Genomic DNA, 19,777 nt, shown 5'->3' with positions numbered 1-19,777 from the left:
GTAACTAGAAGGGATGGGAACTGCCTCACCCTTACTATCCTCTGTAACTAGAAGGATGGGAACTGCCTCACTCTTACTATCCTCTGTAACTAGAAGGGATGGGAACTGCCTCACTCTTACTATCCTCTGTAACTAGAAGGGATGGGAACTGCCTCACTCTTACTATCCTCTGTAACTAGAAGGGATGGGAACTGCCTCACCCTTACTATCCTCTGTAACTAGAAGGATGGGAACTGCCTCACCCTTACTATCCTCTGTAACTAGAAGGGATGGGAAATCCACTTACTCCAAAGAAAGACTATAAATAAACTGAAGAGTATTTGAGGAAGACAACACACCCCAAATACATTTTTTACGTATCGCCACAACCTATGTCTAGAAAAAACAAAACAACCTTCAAAAATCCATTTTGAAAAAGAGAGCAAAAGAATCTTCATTTGGTCAACAAGCGACAGTGAAGGTTTGACCATACATCTGATGAAAAGTAACCTTAGCTCCCTGGTCTAGAGAAAACCCAAATAGCCTAAACTATAGCTGCTTTGAAGGTGACCCAAGAAGGTAATGAAGAAATCTAGGTTGAAAATGCACTGCCTACTAAAAGTTTGGGCCTGCTTAAATAAATTTAAGCAGCTTTAAAAGCCCGTGCTTTGGTTAGAAGCTACTTGGATGTTCTGGCTCCGGATAAGTTGTCCTTAAGTGTGCTTTAATCCTTAGGTACATTCTCAAAGCGATAGCGCATCGTGTTATACCAAAACCTCATCTTTCCGAGCAAAGGGAGACAGGGGTGCAGGTGCATTTTTAAAATTTCTCCTGATCCAAATTACATAATCCTCCAAACTAATGCTACAGCTTGCAGTCGCTCACACCCCGATTCGGGCAGAACCGGCCGGCCCCCCAGAAAGCTGGGGAGGAGCACGCCCGCCCCTGGACGCCCGGCAGCGGGGTAAGCAGGGATCTGCTCCCGCGCCCCTCGGCGCCGTCCTGCGCGGCTCCGCCTCCGGGTGGGTTCTCGGGCAGCTGGGCTCCCGCCCGCGAGCGCGGAGGAACCGGAGGCTCCACACGGGCAAAGGTCGGAAAGCCCCTCCCGCCCTCCGGGAAGACTAACAAAAGGACGGAGCCTCGGCCAGCCCAGCCCACCGGCCCCTCCCGCCGCGCCCCACAGCCGGGAAACCGTTCCAGTAGCAGCGCGGGCGCGCCCGGAACCCCGCCCGGAACCCCGGCAGGCGGCGCAGCTCCCGAACCGGAAGGAGGGGAGAGGGGAGGAGGGGAGGGGAGGAGGGGGGAGCGGGGGGGGGGGGAGCGGGGAGGAGCGGGGAGGGGGAGGAGGGGGGAGGGAAGGAGGGAGGGGAGGCCGCCGGGAGGAAGCAGGCGGGAGGAGCGGCCCCGCCCACGCCCAGCGCCCGCAGACCTCCCGCCTCTCGCGGCGCCGCAGGCTGGAAGGCGGCGCACCGCACCCGCACCGCACTCGCACGCGCGCGCCAGCGAGCCCACCGAGCTCTCCCAGCCACCGGCGAGAATGGAAATCCCACCGACCCACTACCCCGCGTCCCGGGCGGCGGCGGTGGTGGAGAACTGCATCAACTACCAGCAGGGGACCCCCAACAAGGTGTTCCTGGTGCAGGCGGTCCAGCAGGCCAGCATGGAGGTGAGTCCCGCGCCCCCTCGCCCCGGGGCCCACGAGCCCCCGCCCCGCCCCCGTTCTGGGGTGGCCGCGGGGCGGGGACCCCAGAGGTTAGCCCTTCTGGGGAACAGTCTGCCCTCCAGCCTCTGGGGGAGCCGGGCCTGTTTGTTTTCAAGGGAAGGCAGAGAGACACGGTAGTTTCTAGCGGCGCTATTACAGGGAAATGGGGAATGTTCGCGTGACTGACAGCATTCCCCTTCTCCCAGTGAAACCTGTAGGAACCGTTCAAAAGGACCTTAAACCCTGTGACATTTCTCATCTACTACTCCACAATCTGGACCAACAAAAGCTCCCAGCTTGCAAACGATTCTTCATTTGAAGACCAATCCTTATTAGACCCTTTGAACAAAACGATGGGGGAAACAAAAGGCAAGAGAAAATGACAGCCAGGGTCAGTGTGATCTGAAGCTTCGCTTTAACCACCCAAAACACTAGTACAACCAGCTGCCATAAATGATGTGCTTGCTCCCTCTGGCTAAAGGGTTAAATGCTTACGACCTCAGCAATCACTAAGTTTGTTTCTATTTTGCGAAAATCTAATGGGTTTGAGATTGTTCATTATTTATCTGACATTAGTTTAGCTGCTAACAGTCTTTAAGAGCCGACAGGGAGGAGATGTTAACTGCACGAGGTAACCTAATTAGGTATAAATGCCCCGCTGTATCTTGATACAGTAGTGAAATACCTAAACATTTGTCTTACTGTTATAAAATTTGCTAAAGTAGCATTTTTCAGGCCTAGTAGTATACAGGTAAAAACAGTACTTAATATGTCTAGTCACTTTGCAGTAATCTGCCTCAAAATGGAATTCACCTTCATTGAACACTATTTGGAGGGTATACAGGACTTTATGAAAAATCTTTTCAATGATGTATCCTGTTTGTCATCTTTAGAATTAAAAGTTGTTTCAAAATTTCTTGTATAGAGAATTTAGAATCACATATCCAGAGGCTGAAGTCCTCTGACTGAAGGGAACTGGAACCCATTTTATCTGTAAATGCTTTGACCCCACTCTTCTTCTCATCCAAAATAAACTGGATGGAGGTGCTGCTGAATTAGATGCTACAGACACGGCAAATGCTTCTAAGGCCTAAGGCTCTCATTGTTTACCCCCACCAGCCACCCACCTGCCCGCCGCCCAACCAAATGAGAACGGGTTCTTTTAACAATGCAGAGAGCTGAGTTATTGTTTAATAACTCACCACGTTTTCTTAATTTTAGGATATTCCAGGAAGAGGACATAAGTATTGCCTTAAGTTTTCTGTGGAAGAAATTATCCAAAAAGTAAGTGAAATATCCTTTTTATTAAATAAAATTTAACTCTAAATATTCCAGATCACCTTTGCTGATCAAACCATAGGATTAATTTGTATTTTTGTAAGTTGTTGTGAAACCCTACCTTGAAAAAAATGACCATACAAGGGTCAGTTTTTACTCTTTTTGTGTATTCTGAGGTACATGAAGTATTTCTATTGAGCTTTTAAAAAAAGACTCTATATGCTTCAGTTCAAATAAATTCCCTTTAAAAATGTTATGTACTCATAGGGCAGTCTGAACTCATGCCTATTAACAAGTGAAATAAATTATAAATTACTCTCCAATCATCATCACTTTGTCTTTTTCTCATTCTGCTTTTGATTTTTTTTTTTTTTAAAGAAAGCAAGTGTTTTTAGATATTTATGAGCAACAGAATGGCCAACTGATACCATCATGTTCAGATGAGAATCTTTCAGTAATGGGAAAGGGACATTTTTATATACTTGTCAAATTATTAATGAGACAAACTTAAAAGGAAGGAATTCCAATTTGTACCGTAACCATCTTGAAATTTAAAAAAAGCTTGCCCTTTTATTGAGCCTAATTCAGAAGAGATACAGGCTAACATAAGGAGACTCATTAAAAGGGATCTCAGCTGCTAGACAACCATCTTTACAAAGCAGAACTAATGTTACAATCTTCTCATTTTTGCATCTAAATACAGACTGCTGTATCTGAGTTTGAGAAAATTACTGTTATTTCTGAAGGAGAGAGTTAAGAGTAATGGAAAGAATTAAAAAGTAACCAGAGTTTCCAGTTGGGATATAAAGTCAGACTAAAATCTGGCCTTGAAAACAGACACCCTATTAAGTCTGAAATATATTCCAAGTTTTAAGATGAATTTAAAAGATTATGAGACCACCCTAAGTTATAAAATAAGTTATCTATTTTAGATACATCTAAGAAAATCACTAGGCCTCCCCCAGTTAGATTATCTCTGGAGGAGGCACTCTGAAATCAAATCTGAAACATCATCATTAGGGGCCAAAGCTTCAAATGTTATATCTCAGAGAGCAATAGTAATGGGTGGCCATCTACATGTAAAGATCCTTTGCAAAATGTCTCAAACAGCAAGTGACAGTGAACTGCACAGCTGAAGTACTTTACCCTCCAATGGGACAAGATACTGCACCAGAAGTCAACTTCACATTTGAAGGAGAAATTGGAAAGAACCCAGACGAAGAAGATAACACGTTTTATCAAAAACTCAAGTCCATGAAGGAGCCACTAGAAGCACAGAATATTCCAGGTATATAAGTACTGCATGGAAAAATACTTTTTCAACTTTAAGATCAATATCAATTATCTATGCTCAAAATTGTTAGATGTTAACATTATGTTGGAAACATACTGGCTTTTGCAAAAATATCTACTACCAATCTAATTCAACAACAAAATCTCTTGAGACTTTATATCCATGGCTTAATTAAGTTATTTTCTGCACATATTTGAAGGAAACTAAGACATGACTTAAAATTTAGGTTTTGTAATGGTTAATACTGTATATATAAAGTAATTCCATTTATCATGTTTCCCTCACCAGACAGTTTTGGAAACGTATCTCCAGCAATGAAGCCAGTTCGACATTTAGCCTGGGTTGCCTGTGGTTATATAATATGGCAGAATTCTACTGAAAACACATGGTATAAAATGGTAAAAATTCAAACTGTCAAGCAAGTGGTAAGTAATGTCTATAAAATACACTCTTAATAGGGTTAATGTTTACTCAAAGTGTTATGATTAGTAATTTTGTATTTAAAATAGTGTACCCAGTATTTTGAAGGAGGGGTTGGTTACAATCAACGCCAGAGGAAGTAAAGCTGCAGTTTTGAGAGAGTGAAGTCTTAAGTTATAAGTCATTTGGCATTTAGTTTTTGTGCTCAGCTTAATGCAGACTATTTCCTTTGGCAACCTAAGTTTTGTGTACAAATTACTATAGTCATGCAATACTGAAACTACCTCTGCTTTTTTCCTCTACTGAAAAGGTAGTGCCAGAGCTACTTAGAAACATGGCTGCCACCTTCTCCCCAGGGATCATCCAGAACAAAAATACTAGCACCTCAGGCTTTGTGGCCCTTGCTGTATATGCTTATCTTTTATAACCCACTGAGTCATAATTTACAGCCTCATATCCTAAGTCTGATATGACTATTCTGACCTGCCTCTCTCTAGACCTTGAACATATAAAAATATATTCTCTGATTTTAGCTTTATTAAGGCGTTAAGAAGAAAACAACTGTGTCAACTAGTGGTATCTAATGGAAAAGAAGGAAGACAGTGTGCAAAGAAACCACCGCAACAGTTTTAGCTCCATAAAAGACTTCCCAGCTGGCTTGTTACAGCTGGATGACTGCAGGCAGCACTTGGAGCACCTTTACTCCAAAGGCTTTTTGCAGCCAGTTAGTAGATACCTATAGGCGCTGGAGGGCAGGATACCCAATTACAATACTCACGAGTGTGGTGTCAAATACCTAACATAAACATTAAAACAACATTTTAAGAAATAGTGCCTTTTTCTAATGCATTTTTGTAGACATCAATCCTGATTACCATTCTTATAGGGGCACTGAGGCCTCAAATAATTGAGTAACTGATGCAGGTTTGATTCCCGGTCAGGGCACATATCTAGGTCACGGGTTTGATCCCCACTTGGGGCCTGTACAGCGAGGCAACCGATTGATGTTCCTCCCTCTCCCTTCTGTCTCTAAAATCAATAAAAACATATCCTCAGGTGAGGATTCAAAACAAAACAAAACTGAAAATAGTAAAATGTAGTAATCTGATTTTGAAATTAAAGCTTTGATCTCTGCTTATTGCTTTGTGCATAGGAAGTATTTATACCACCAGCAACACAAACATTGCATCCACATAGTTTAGAACCACAATCAATAGTCTGGGCTCTTTAAGGCTTATATAATCAATGTACTGAAATAAGTCCTGGACTCCAAGGGGCAGTACAAGCACCTGTGACTCCTTTGGTTAGTAGTGATTCTAAATGTGTCCCCAGTGTCATGATTTTTCAAGCCATGTTTTAATAGCAAAATGTGCACAAAGACAGGGATAGTGGTTTTATGAAAGAAAACGCTTATAACCCTTCACCAAATTGTAGTTTTAAAGCGTTAATGCAAATCTCAAAAGAAGGGTTTAACCACTGCTTCAGGCTATATATATATATCTTTACCTATTAAGATTCAACATGTAAGAAACCTTACTACTGACTTTTACCTTATCTTTTAAAGGACATTCTTTGTTGATATAGTTAAAGAAAGGATTACTTCAAGATAACCTGTGACTTAGCTATGTGCCCTGACTGGGAATCAAACCGGCAACCTTTTGGTGTACAGGAATACTCGCCAACCAACTGAACCACCCGTCGAGGGCTATTTTCAGTTTTTTAAAGAGAAGTTCTATTATAAAATTTATTTCCTTTAATATTTTCCCTTAAATTATGCTTTTCTCAACAATGTAAGCATTAAGGAATTTTAAATGACAAACTATAGACTAATACTCTTAAGTAGCTATCACAGCTTAGAAACTGAAAACAGAAAGGGAAATGATTTTTAGAGTAACAAATGAAAATTCCGAATTTTTAAATTGTAATTTGAAAAAATTATAAGAGAAAGCTTTTTTGTCAGGCTAAATAAATTCTGACATTCAATTTTTATTTTTACTGAAGTATTATAATCATCTACTAATGAAAACTGATTTTTAAAATTAAAATATCATTTTCCCAATGATATTGTTTACACATCAGGCTTTTATTTATTATAGCAAAGAAATGACGACTTCATTGAGCTAGACTACACCATTCTACTTCATGACATTGCATCTCAGGTAAAGTACCATTTACCTTTATTTGATGCCACTTTGAAAACTGAGACTTGTTTTATAGCCACAGTATGCGTTATTAATTTTGACTCTAAATCAGAATTCATGTAAATTTAAATAGGCTCCAGGTGGAAGTATATTATACTTGCAGCAGTTTAACTTGTTTTGTGCTAGTCTTTATGAGGACTATTTTGTCTCTAAGAAAATATAAACCCAACTGTTTTCTCCAGTGTTTTCTGAATTTTATCCTAGCGTTAGTTTCCTTTACTTGCAGGAGATTATTCCTTGGCAAATGCAAGTCCTCTGGCATCCACAGTATGGTACTAAAGTAAAACATAATAGCCGTCTGCCGAAGGAAGCACAGCTGGACTAAACGAAGACCCCAACACTGGATGGAGCGTCCATATGCTTATTAACGACGTGTATGTCAGCTTTCGCTGATACCTAGCTGAAGGGGCCAAACACCCCCCCGAATGCCACTTTGTATAAATGTCTTGATTACGGCACAGAACTGTATCACTTCCATAATAAAGAGTGTCATGATGTAAAAGTGTATTAACAACAGTAACAGTGCTCTGTATATCCCATAATAAAAAGCTTCAACTCCAGCGTCATAGCAAATTCAAGTGTGCTGCATACTTACGGGACAGGGGCAGTAATGGTCTCTCTGAAAGCAACTTTTGGCTTTCCTGTGATACAAGGACAGCCATATTCTCTTTCCATCCTCTAAAAAGAGCAGGGGAAATACTTTTTTTGGTATATTGAAATTTAAAAAATAGAAAAATCCTAAGAATCTTAACTATTAGAAGCATTCATTTAAATACAATAGGTAAGCAAATGATCAATCTTAAATCATTTAAGTATCTCACAAGGATTAGATACATTACATTAAATAATACACACTGCTTTTACAGATTCTGTATAAGTGAATTCTAATTTAGACTGATTAATTTACATTTACATCCAATTAACACAGCCACTAAAATTTCATCTTTGTTCCATCTTACTACATATTAGATGGAATGGTATATGAATCTGTTGTCAGAATCTTGTAGTGTCTCAATTTCAAATGTATGATCACAACCAGAATTTTTAATCTTAAGTCAACAGATACACGTAAAGCCTTTCCTAGGAAAGTGCATGCGCCACCTACCCATTCTTTTATCTTTATTATAATTATCTCCAAGTACTGACTTGGAGAATAAAACAGCAAGAAATGACCTGAAGAGTGGGAACTGATGACCCAACTTTCTCAGCAGGTTTCTCCCTGCAGGTTGTCTCCCTAAGGCTGGGACCAGGATATACTTAACCCAACTAACCATGGCCTAGGGGTGGATGTATGGCCTAACTGCAAATTCCCTGCACCTTGATTCTATAAGTCTGCAATGTTTTACAAATAAAAAGATTTAGAGATCAAAAATAATTAATTTGTAATACATAGTAGAGGAAGCAGTATACCACATCTGGATACAAACCAGAGTGAGTTTGAAAAAGCGCTATTAGTTTATGGACATTAGACTGAAAATGACTGACTTTTGCTCCTAACAAAACACAGACATAAAGTGAATTTAACTTCCTTGTTATTACCTGAGCATAGATTTCCAGGTGTAATTCTCCCATTCCAGATACAATTGTCTCTTTGCTCTCGGTGTCAAAGTGGACTTTAAATGTGGGATCTTCTCTTGTAAACCTGCCAATACCTTTTGAAAATTTCTCCAGATCATTCTTTAAAAAAGAAAGTCATTTCACATTTTACTAATTGTGACATGCAATGAGACTGTTGAAAGAACTTTACTGAATGAAATTAAAGACATACGCAGTGAAGAAGTAAAAATAGTCTACTATCTAGTTCCTAGGCCATACCTTTAAGTATGTGAGCTTGGGTACCACACAGCCAACAGAGCGGGGAATAGTTAGCTGATAGAATTTTCTTTCCATACCAAGATACAAGAGTCTAAGACTTAACTCTATGCCCTTTCCTATTATATAGACAAAAACTGTCCCTTTGTGGAAAACTGCCCATAAGGCAGAAAGTAGAATATGTGTTACTGTTACATAATCAAAGGAATTGGTATGTTTACCAAGACTATTGTAGACTCAAGAGGACAGTTAGGACCAACAGTAAGGCGAACGCCACACTGAGAGTTTCAAAACAATCTGTTTGGATGTGGTTTCATGCATCTTTATTCTCCTCGGATGTAATCTCCTTATGTGGTAAGCAGAATGATGGCCCTCTAAGGACATGTAAGTGTCACTACGTGCTAAAGGGGACTTTGCAGATGTGATTAAGGTTACAGACATGAATAATTTGGGTGGGCCCAATGTAATTATATAGGCTTTTAAAAAATGGAAGAGGAATGCAGAAGGGTAGGTGGGAAGATGTGGAGAGGAAAGAAGCGGCAGGAAATATCTGAAGCATGAGAGGGACTCATTTTACTGCTGCTGGCACTGAAGGCAGGAGGAAGGGGGCCAGTCTCTAGAAGCCAGGAACAGCCCTCAGATGACAGCAAGGAATGGGGACCCCAGTCCCGCAACCACAAGAAGCTGGATTCTTCCAGCAATCTGAGTAAGCAGGTCCCCTAGAGCCTCCAGAAACAAACACAGCCTTGCCAATATCTTGATTTTAGCCCATTAATAATCATGTTAGATTTCTCACCTTCACAACTATAAAATAATACATTTGTGATGTTTTAAGCCACTAAGTCCATGGTAATTTCTTACAGCAGCAACAGAAAACTAACGTGCCATTGAATTACCAGTAATAATAGCTATTCCATGTGCCTGGAGCTGTGCACCAGGTATTTTGTATATGTTATCTCAAAGTCTAACCGCAATGCTACAAGAGAGTTATCCACATTTTACAGGTGAGGACACTAGGTACAGATAAGTGACTTGCTCAAGGCCACACACACAGTGCCTGGCAAAGCTGAGAATGAATCCTGGATCAGTCTATCTCCAAAGTCCTTTCCCTGCACTTGCCAGGTATTCTCAGCTTCCTAGAAGATCATCCCTGCCTCCACCACTGAGATTCACAGCTTTGTGCAGTGATTTCATTATTTAATTTACTCCAGTCTTGGCCAGCATGGCTCAGTGGTTAGAGAGTTGGTCTGTGCACCAGAGGGTTGAGGGTTTGATTCCTGGTCAAGGACATACCTGGGTTGCAAGTTTGATCCCCACCCCGGTTGGGGTGTGTGCATGAGGCAACCAACTGATGTGTCTCTCACATCAATGTTTCTCTCTCTCTCTCCCCACCCCCCCCTTCCCTTACACCTTACACTCTTGTCTAAAAAGCAATGGAAAAAATATCCTCACTCCTCTGGTGAGGGTTAAACGACAACAAAAAATTAAATGAATTTACTCCAGCAAGCAGATAATCCTGAGAAACCAAACCCCTCCCCCCGACCTCTTGGATATTGATACATTTGATTTCCCTCCATTAGTGTAAACTATCAAGACAAAAGTTTACATATATTCAGAGTTTAATTACATAAACTCTGAATTTAGGACTGAAGAACATTATATCTTTACCTTCTAGCCCTGAAGGAAAAGCAAACAATTTAGCACAGTGCTGGGAACAGCTGTGGATGTCACTGTGGTAAGGTGTAAGACTTGCCTTTCCCCAGGTTGCTGGGATGGAGTAATTTAATGTTTCTTGCCACCTCAACATTCTCCTTCCTATAATGAAAGGGTCTGTAAAATCTCAAGTTCCTCAAAACAGATGAAGTGGAAGCTGTTAATGCATCCACAAGATAAACCAGAATATGTTCTGTAAACGACAGTTTCCAGACAACAAGAGGTCATAAATGTTCACTCAATGCATGGATGAGCTCATTTCAATAGCCACATTAACGTGATTGTTATGAATGTGAAGACAATTTAAGAACTAAACAATTATGGTTCAAGATCAGGACTAATTCTAACGGCAAGCTAATGGGAATGCAGAACTTATTCAAGTAATCTTGGCTTTGTAAAAAGCTAAATGATCAAATCCAATCATAAACTTATTATATTTGAAAGTGAGAAAAACAGTCTTGTTTGCAGGATTTCCATGTTATAATTAGACATTTACTTTATAATTACCACAAATCTAGAGATGTATTATAATCCATGAGGCTATTAATCTATGTAATACACTAATGTACTTTACAGTGAGGTTTTCCTACAACTTAGGACAAATGCCTCTGTTTCCCCTTTTCCATTCCTTTATGTCCTGAATCTAGGAAGTTACACTTACCACTCTGGAGTAAATGTTATACCTTTACTTAGTAAAGAGTTATTAAGCACAGTCTCATGAATACTTTCGTACCATCAATTTCTTCAAATATACTGAGGAATAATTACTAACTGAATGGTAAATTTTATTTTTATTTTTTAAATATATCTTTATTGATCTCAGAGAGAGGAAAAGAGAGGGACAGAGAGAGAAACATCAATGATGAGTCATTGATCGAGCCCGCAACCCGGGCATGTGCCCTGACTGGGAATCGAACCCCGATCGCCTGGATCCCAAGTAAACGCTCAACCGCTGAGCCACGCCCGGCTGGGCTGAATGGTAAATTTTAAAAGCTGATCTCAATACCAAAAGAGGAAATAGAGACCATAAGATTACTGGTTATCACAAGATACCATGTGCATTGCGGAGACAGGTGAAGAGCAGTCTTCATTACGGTATACTGGGCGTTAAATCAAACTCCTACCTTGTTAGAAGGCTTCATTGCTATTGAAATGACAGGATCAGGAACATGAATTGACTCCTAAAATATTTTAAAAAAAACACAGAGAAGAATTCAAATATCGCACTGTATGGGTCAGGGTGAGGGTCAGGGACGGATTAATTTTAACGTTCTTCTTTACAAAGAACAAAGGACAAGCATTAAACATCTTTAGGCTAGACAACACATATCTTAGTCTGTGTGCATTAAATAAAGGAATATACTAAAATAATATTTTAATGAATAAAGATGTCTACTTATATGACTCCTCCCTCCCAAAACAACAAAAATAAAGTATCTACTTACTTAACTGTTTAAGACCCTTAAGTTTATTGACACTTTCAATTTAACATAATCATTATAAACCCAAATGCTGAGATGTGGAATTCTTAACAGCTGGCAGCTACATTTACTGCTGCTATCTTCTGATAAGTTACTTATTTAATCAAAATTTATTATGATCACTGATAAGAGAAATAGAGAAAGGACACTACACTCTTTTTACGTGATACTTCATTTATTCAACCACAACTCTGAGAGGCAGATATCCCTATTATAAATAAAATCTTAAAGACACGAGTTACTAAGGAAGGAGCACTGCACTGGGACTAGCCTGATGAAGGTGAGAGCAATTAGAGAGGTTCCCACAAGGGAGCAGATCTTAGGGGAGAGGAGTCAGAGCTACACAGTCCAAGTGCATCTAGTGGAGATTTTCCCTCCACACTAACCCTTGGAGGATCGTGGAACAACTTTAGTGAGAAAAACCAGGTAAGTTAGCTTACACAGAACACTTGTCCAACTGACATTTGAAGAGCCACACCAATCTATACTTGACACCCACAGCACTACTCAACGAAAACTTCTGTGGTTGTTTTTCTGAAGTACTAAATGTACCACATAAAAACACAGGTTTTTGAGACTCAAGTGATACACAGCTTTGAAATTAAATGACTTACCATAGAAAGTCCACTAGTATCTTTGTTTGTGAACGTGTCTCCACTAGCACAGTCAATGCCAAACAATGCACATATGTCTCCAGCAAATACTTCGTCAACATCCTAAGTAAGAAAATAACACAAATGATACTTACAGGTAATAAAAATCAGAACAGGGCAACTAGAGCACTTGTGCAATAAACACATTACACATAAATAAACATGGCAGAATGTGACCATGAATTTTATAAAGAATGAGTTAGCTAAAACCAGTGCAACACCAACAATCAATCATGGCAAGACATACCTTAAACTTATTTAAAGCACATCTCAATAGACAAGATTTTACTTTAAATGGAAACTCAGAGCTATGGTGTGATTACTTGGAGGATATGCAGTATCGACAGAACACAGAGCCTCACAATTCTCGTTATTTCTGTGGAATTATAAAAACCATGTACTGTATGTTGCCACAGTCCAGCAATGAGACGTGTATGACAAAGGTGTACAAGAAAAACCTACAAAGGAAGTTTTGAAAACAAAGGCAGGAGAATGAAGCCCACTTGACTTAAAATAATCTTAATTTCTCACAGATGCAAGCAGTTAAGAAAACAGGAAATCTAAGAACAAAGCTCTGGGGCCTCTAAACTTCCTTGTTTTTGTCCTTTCATATGGACAGTTCATTCATAACAGCTGTGCTGTGAATGAGCAAGTGTGTGTGTTTTACTTTAATGGTTACACAGCTGTACAATTCTCTTAGCTTCTGGCCCAGAAAACAGCTGTGACAATCACTAATCCCTCTAGCCTGCCCCCTGCTGCCTCTCTCTCCAAATAGCAATTCTGTCCAATTCTGAAATATTGCCTATTCATCTTCCAGGAGACACAAATGGTATGGCCACCAAAAATTACTGAACATCCTGAGATTTGCTCATACTAATAAATTTCTCCAGGAATACAGAGCTGAACTGGGAAAGGGCAGAGTAGGAGACAACTTCACACACCCAGTATTCCTACCAAGGCCTAATCCTATGGACCATAGAAGGCTAGGACAGATTCAGAACCAAGTCAAGAATTCAAGGCAAATTTATCTCCCAGACCAGACCTTGAGAGGTTCTAAATCTTCAGATGGATTCTAACACCATTACAGCCCTGCTTGGGGTTGGTTCTGTAAGTATAAAGCTCTAGTGCAGAGTTTTCAGGCCCGCAAAATGTTAGAAAGTAAATCCACTGAACAATGTGGGAAATTATATGTGAATTTACTACTCTCACTTACCTCTGAGAACCACAGTTCCACTGTCCTAAAAACCTATTACATTCTTTGTAATAAGAGCTCTTGAGGAAAGTGTTGAATTTGTGTTTTGAGTCTCAGGGAACTAACTGTCCCTTTTCCTTAACTTTGATCATTGAGGAAACACAGCTAACTCACGAACAGTGGTTTAAACCGTGTTCCTAAATTTAGCCTATACTAATGCGCTACATCGGAATGCAGCACACCTAACTAACAAGGGAGCGGCTAGGCAAAGAGCATTCAGCTACGAGTGCTTTCCTTGCGGGGCTCGGATGGCCAGGAGGCAGGTGCGTCTCGGGCGCAGGGGCATTCCTGCGTCTCGGCGGCGGGCACTTGCCTCCATCATGTCAGCGTGCATGCGAACCAGCCGCTGCACCCGCACTTTCTTCCTTGTTCGTGTGTTGTAGATGGTGTCCCCCTTCTTCAACTCTCCTTGATAATTGCGAATATAAGTTAACTGTCCAAATCGACCTGCCTAGAAGTCAAGATCGGGTAAGGGCAGAATGAATAAAAAAGCAGTGTAAGAAGCAAAATCAGGAGGAAAACATCACAACTATTTCCAAGTATTCCCTTATCAATTTTAGTAGTTTCGAACATAGGTTACATTAAACGGCTGTGGTATTCTTTTTGGTATCACAATCCAAGATACTACTACTGCTTACTCTGAAATAAGTTATTAAAAATTTTTTTAAATTATATATATAAAAAATTAGACTTTTGTCTTCTAATATTATTTTATAAGTCCAGTTTAATATAATTAGACATAAAAATAAGGTATAATATTGGAAAGATGACAAAAATATCATTAGAAACAGCAAGACATCTAAAAACTTTGATAATCACCTGGAAAGCTATACAAATAAGAATTCTGTAAAGTGACTGAATATAAAATGAATAATTAAGGATCACTTTCTCCTGAATAGTAACAACAGTAAGATATGTATTTAAAGTTGCCAATTCTTCCCATATATTAATTTACATGTTTAACACAACAGCAATCAAAATCCCAAGAGAAATTCTTAAACATTTAATTAGTGATTTTAAAAGTCACTTAGAGAAATGGATAAAAATAAAAATTTTTGAAAACCTATGATAATGAGAAGAAACTAAGACTGATATAAAATAGAACTAGCACAAATTAGACTGAAAAACCCACAGAATATAGTATAAATATCTAAAATGCTTAATTCATTTATCAATAGATAAAGGAGACATGACAATCAATGGAAAAGTATAACATTGTTGAAAACTGGTAACTGGACAATTGTTCTTGGGGGCAGAGGAGATACATTTGGATCCTACCTCACAGCACACAGTAAATCAAATTCCAGTTGGATTAACAATGAAAAAAAAAATCCCACCACAAAAAAGTAGGAAAAAAAGAGAAAATATTTATTAAATATATTCAAAGAAGAGGGTTTCTAAGATTAAAAATGAGAGAATGACTAAAAACAAAGACTGATAAATTTGACTATATAAAATTTTAAGTACTAACTGCTTTTAAAAAATCAACTTTATTAAAGCTCATAAAACAAATAAGTAAAATACTTTTACCCTAATTTAAAAAAAATAAAAGACTATTACAAAAGAGAAAACACAACTGCATAATAAATACAGTATATGAAAAGAATATTCTCTATCATTAGGAATTAAGGCAAGATGAAATATTAAATACCATTTTTCATTTATGATGTAATAATTTTTAATAAATAATATTCAATGCTGATAAAGAGTCTCTGAAATAATCCAATACATTAATTCTGAACATGTGAAAACAATCTGGCAACACAAACCATTAAATATTAACATATTCCATACCTTTAATACAATGATTGCTATTCTGAGAATCCTAAGAAAATATTCCTAAACACACATTTTTAAAAGTTTTATGCATAAAAATTGTCACTGCATTGTTATTTCTACTTCTTAATTTAAAATTACTTTTTTCTCATTTTAGAGATAATAAGAAATATATTTGTAAAAACTTCAGAATAAAATCTAGAAAAAAGCCCCCAAAATATAATTCCATTCATACCACTGTTAAAACTTCCAACTTATCCACCTTTTTCCCCCACATAAAATATGAACAGAAGCAACAACACTCCAACAAAAAGTATACCCAGTGGCCAAATCTTGGTTTCTAATACCATTGTTTATAAAAAAGAACCAGGACTCCTACAGAAATGGCTGATTCTAGGGCTGGGGCAAGGAATACATAAGATAAGCCTGGAGCATACTGTAATGCCAGAAAGGGAGAAAGCAGTCAGAAAAGCAAACATTGGAGAATGTCAAAGAGACTCAGGAGCCAACTGAAAGAGCTGCAATGGCCACACCTGGTCGATCTAGGCAACAAAATAAGTAACGTGCTACTGGACTGTGACTCAAAGTACGAAGTAAATATCAGTAAGTCCATACTGATGGAAATGACTGAATAAATGAATTAAAAGGGAGAGAAAAGACAACTCTCCCCTACAGAAGAATCCCAAATAACTTAAGTCGATATTGCTCCCTCAAGGAGGCAGAGCCTAATTCCCCACTCTGTAAGTGTGGGCTGTGCATAGTACCTTCCTTCTAGACAGTCAGTATGGGAAGGGGGAAACGAGAGTAACAGCGGAGAAACCTATACCCAAATCTGTCAGAAGAGTCATTTGGTAATAGGAATAAAAGCCTAAAAGAAAATTTCTTCATTTAGCAGTTAAGTACATTAGAAAGCAACTTACCTCCAGTTTAAAAGCCAAGCCTACAAATGGGTGGGAATTGTCTCTTTTGGAGTTCATTAAGATTTTGGTTTTCTCTTTCGAGTCACTTAAAATAAAAGAAATACAACTCTGTGAGATGCAATATTTGATATTTCTTTTATATCAATTTGTTTCATTAGAGTATTATCTGAGAAAAAGCACATGTGCTAAACACTTCTGACCTCACATATCAGTGAAATTTCACTGAAAGAGATCTGTAAGAATAGCTGCTCTGGGCGTAGTCACTACATTATGACAGGACCAGAGGAAACTTAAAAAAACACAAAAACAAAAAACCCCACACAGAAATGGTCTGGTAGAGAAAGAAAAGAAAAATAATCAATGAGAGCTTACAAAAAAAAGTTTGCTTCTTAAAGTCTGTTTTTAGTATGACTGAGAACAGCTGGTCTCAAATGAGAACATTTTCTAATGCTGTAAACCTTGATGGCTAATAAAACCAATCATGCCTCCAACCCACAGATAGACTATGAGAACCGGTATAATACACATTTTTGTAATGCCAAAATTGTTACCCAAATAGAAATGGTGATTGTTTTAGTAAATTATGAAAAATAACACAAACACAACTACAAGAATCATTCCTTCATAGTGCATAAATGTTAAAGTATTTCTGCATAAAATGAGAATCAATTTCCAAGACTCACTCCTCCTGATTGAGAATTGCGTAATTCTGGACATCGGATGGATTTGGGAGGTAGTCTAAAACAGCATCTAAAAGAGGCTGAACTCCTTTGTTCTTCAAGGCACTTCCCAAAAAGACAGGAGTAAATGACCTATTTAAAGTAGCTCTTCGGATTGCAAGCTACAAAAGAAAAAAATACAATGATTAGTCAAACCTGAAAATTACATTTTGTGTTTCAGATCAATTACAAATGAAACAAAGGAAAGAAATAAATTAATACTCTTTGGAGCACTGGCTCTAGTAGAGATTAGAATCAGGTCTTCCATAACTTAAGGTCAAAATACAAAACAAAGAAAAAATAAGTTCCTTTTTCAGGGCTAGGAAGCTGCTTTCAACACTCTTGGAATGTAATTAATTTTTAATTTGCTGGCCAGTGTGGCTCAGTTGGTTGAGTGTTGTCCCGTTCACCGAAAGGTTGCGGGATAAAATCCCGGTAAGGGCACATGCCCAGGTTTTGGGTTCGATCTCCAGTCAGGGTGCTTGTAGTAAGCAACAGATCGATGTTTCTCTTTCAAAATCAATACAAACGTATTTTAAAAAATATATAATGTATATATATACACATAGGAAATAGATACACACACAGTGTAAACAGTATGCTAATCGTGTAAAATAAAACAAAAATGTATATATTTTAAAAAATCTCTTGAAAGATACATTAGCAACTTATTAACTGGTTATCTATTTTAGGGAGGGGACAGAGAACTGAGCAGCTATGTATACTTTTTAAATGTTTAAACCATATGAAAGTATCAGCTATTAAAAAATTTTTAATTAACTGATTTATTCTTTTTTTAAAGAACATACATACTTATTGCTATAACATTTCTATATTTATCTTCTTTCTTCTTGATAAAGATATACTCAAGAGGTTGGCTGTTTAAGTCTCTTTTCTAAACAAACTATGACCCCCCCCCTTTACATTTTCAGATATTATATATAACTCATATAAAATAACATAATAAATATATTATATTATATAATGTCACTTGGTTATATAAAACTGTTATATAAAACTGTTATATAACAGAATAATATGCCATGTCAAGTATATTTTGAAGAAACCAATTATGTTGAATAAATTTACTCCGATTTTATTAATAAAACCCATGCATAAAAGCATAAAATCATGTTCCCTCTGTGCAAAACCAAACGTTATATTAACCTTGTTAATATAAGGCTTATTTTGAGAGCACTTGCCTTTAAATCAGAAGTTGAGGGGATCTTTTCTTCCAGGAACATCTCACCAAGCTGCTCATCTGAATTAGCAATACATTCAATCAGCTCCTGCCGGTGGTCAGCTGCTGCTGCCCTGAATTCAGCTGGAATTTCTCCATAGCGAACAATCTGACTAAGTGAAGAAAAGTTATATTTTGGCAGTTTAAGGATATGCAATTAAATCTATAAAGCACCAATGAAAAAGCTAAACTAATAGCTAAAATGTTTTTTTAGATGAGAAAGAGCTCTGATATATTTGTCTTAATATGGCAAATAATACTAATGGATATCTTTAAAATTCAGACAGGTAGCGGGCAAAACAGACAAAGCAAATTGCTCCAGATTGTTCTACTAGTAAATGGAAGAGCCAAGATTCAAAGCCTCTGGCTCCAAAACCAGGTGAGCACTTGAAAATTCTATTAACCAAATTAACCCAAATGTCACAGTCTCTTACAAGCAGGATTAGAGACGTGACTATTCCTTCCCATTAGGAACAAACCCAATCACACAATTTTTAACCCAGAATACCCCACTTTATAGTAAAAAAAGGTTACCAAATATGACAAACTTTTCAACCTTTGCCCCAGTTCTCCATTCCTCTAGGGGCCAAATAGGTAAGAGTCACAAACAAAATATATACAACTGAGAAATGAATATACTTGATATTTAGAAATATTAGTATGAAAGTTTTCAAAGTTTTTTTTTGGTATTTTTAAATAGAGAGGGAGAGGGAAATAAGCATCGGCGTGAGAGAGAAACATCAATCAGCTGCCTCTTGCACATGACCCAATGGAGAACTGTACCCGCAAGCCTGGAAATATGCCCTACTGGGAATTGAACGGGTGACCTTTCGGTGCACGAGACAATGCCCAACCGACTGGGCCACACCAGCCAGGGCTCAAAGTATTTTTCAAATGGAAGCTAATGTCAATAAAATAATAATCTTTTCAGATTATTAAATAACTAAATAGAAACGTAAAAGCCAATTGCCAATAGTTCTAAAGAACACTCTTTATAGTCTTTAGCACTTAATTTCTTCCTTTCTGGCAAGCTCTCTGGTTCACAGACTTTTTAATGTCAGAATCATCTGTGGAGTCCTTTCAAAATATACAAACCCCGTCCAGGGCTGGGAAAGGGGGCAGGTATATTAACCACCTGTAGTTCTGGTGAACAACAAAGTTTAGAAGCCTCTACTTTAGAAGATAGAAACTTGTGCCCTGGTAATTCTGGGGATGTAGATTTACTCATGTACTTACCAATATTTTTTGAGTCCCTGTTATATACCAGAAAGCTCTAGGGCTGGGGAAGTAGCAATGAATAAAGCTGATAAAAACCCCTGTCCTCTTGGGCCTTACAT

At 38.3% G+C, this 19,777-nt stretch overlaps 2 protein-coding genes across 2 annotated transcripts in view; one reads left to right on the top strand and one right to left on the bottom strand.

The window, feature by feature from the left end:
- The window catches only part of GFM1 (G elongation factor mitochondrial 1), a 35,287-nt gene that overhangs the window by 9,835 nt on the left and 5,675 nt on the right, over positions 1 to 19,777 (bottom strand). The window contains exons 6-13 of the mRNA XM_081139159.1: positions 18,403 to 18,553; positions 17,165 to 17,322; positions 16,482 to 16,566; positions 14,099 to 14,236; positions 12,495 to 12,596; positions 11,524 to 11,580; positions 8,414 to 8,551; positions 7,470 to 7,552 (exon numbers count right to left, since the gene is read on the bottom strand). Coding sequence (XP_080995285.1) covers positions 7,470 to 7,552; positions 8,414 to 8,551; positions 11,524 to 11,580; positions 12,495 to 12,596; positions 14,099 to 14,236; positions 16,482 to 16,566; positions 17,165 to 17,322; positions 18,403 to 18,553 — 912 coding nt within the window. The remainder of the gene's footprint in view (positions 1 to 7,469; positions 7,553 to 8,413; positions 8,552 to 11,523; positions 11,581 to 12,494; positions 12,597 to 14,098; positions 14,237 to 16,481; positions 16,567 to 17,164; positions 17,323 to 18,402; positions 18,554 to 19,777) is intronic.
- Positions 1,337 to 7,434, top strand: LXN (latexin). The gene is made up of 6 exons (XM_081139163.1): positions 1,337 to 1,645; positions 2,903 to 2,965; positions 4,070 to 4,247; positions 4,542 to 4,678; positions 6,770 to 6,832; positions 7,101 to 7,434. The coding sequence occupies exons 1-6, from the start codon at positions 1,517 to 1,519 to the stop codon at positions 7,197 to 7,199; spliced, it is 669 nt and encodes a 222-aa protein (XP_080995289.1). The 5' UTR covers positions 1,337 to 1,516; the 3' UTR covers positions 7,200 to 7,434.

The sequence above is a fragment of the Miniopterus schreibersii genome (genome assembly GCF_964146895.1).
Source record: "Miniopterus schreibersii genome assembly, chromosome: 5".
NCBI lineage: Eukaryota > Metazoa > Chordata > Mammalia > Chiroptera > Miniopteridae > Miniopterus > Miniopterus schreibersii.
Note: the sequence above shows the minus strand (reverse complement) of the source record. Positions and strands in the feature narration are given on the sequence as shown.

Excerpts from the sequence above, each read along its gene's own strand:
- LXN (XM_081139163.1), top strand. The coding sequence starts at position 1,517 with ATGGAAATCCCACCGACCCACTACCCCGCGTCCCGGGCGGCGGCGGTG. Across the intron at positions 4,248-4,541 it reads AGAAGCACAGAATATTCCAG|ACAGTTTTGGAAACGTATCT; the intron begins GTATATAAGTAC and ends TTCCCTCACCAG. Across the intron at positions 6,833-7,100 it reads TTCATGACATTGCATCTCAG|GAGATTATTCCTTGGCAAAT; the intron begins GTAAAGTACCAT and ends CTTTACTTGCAG.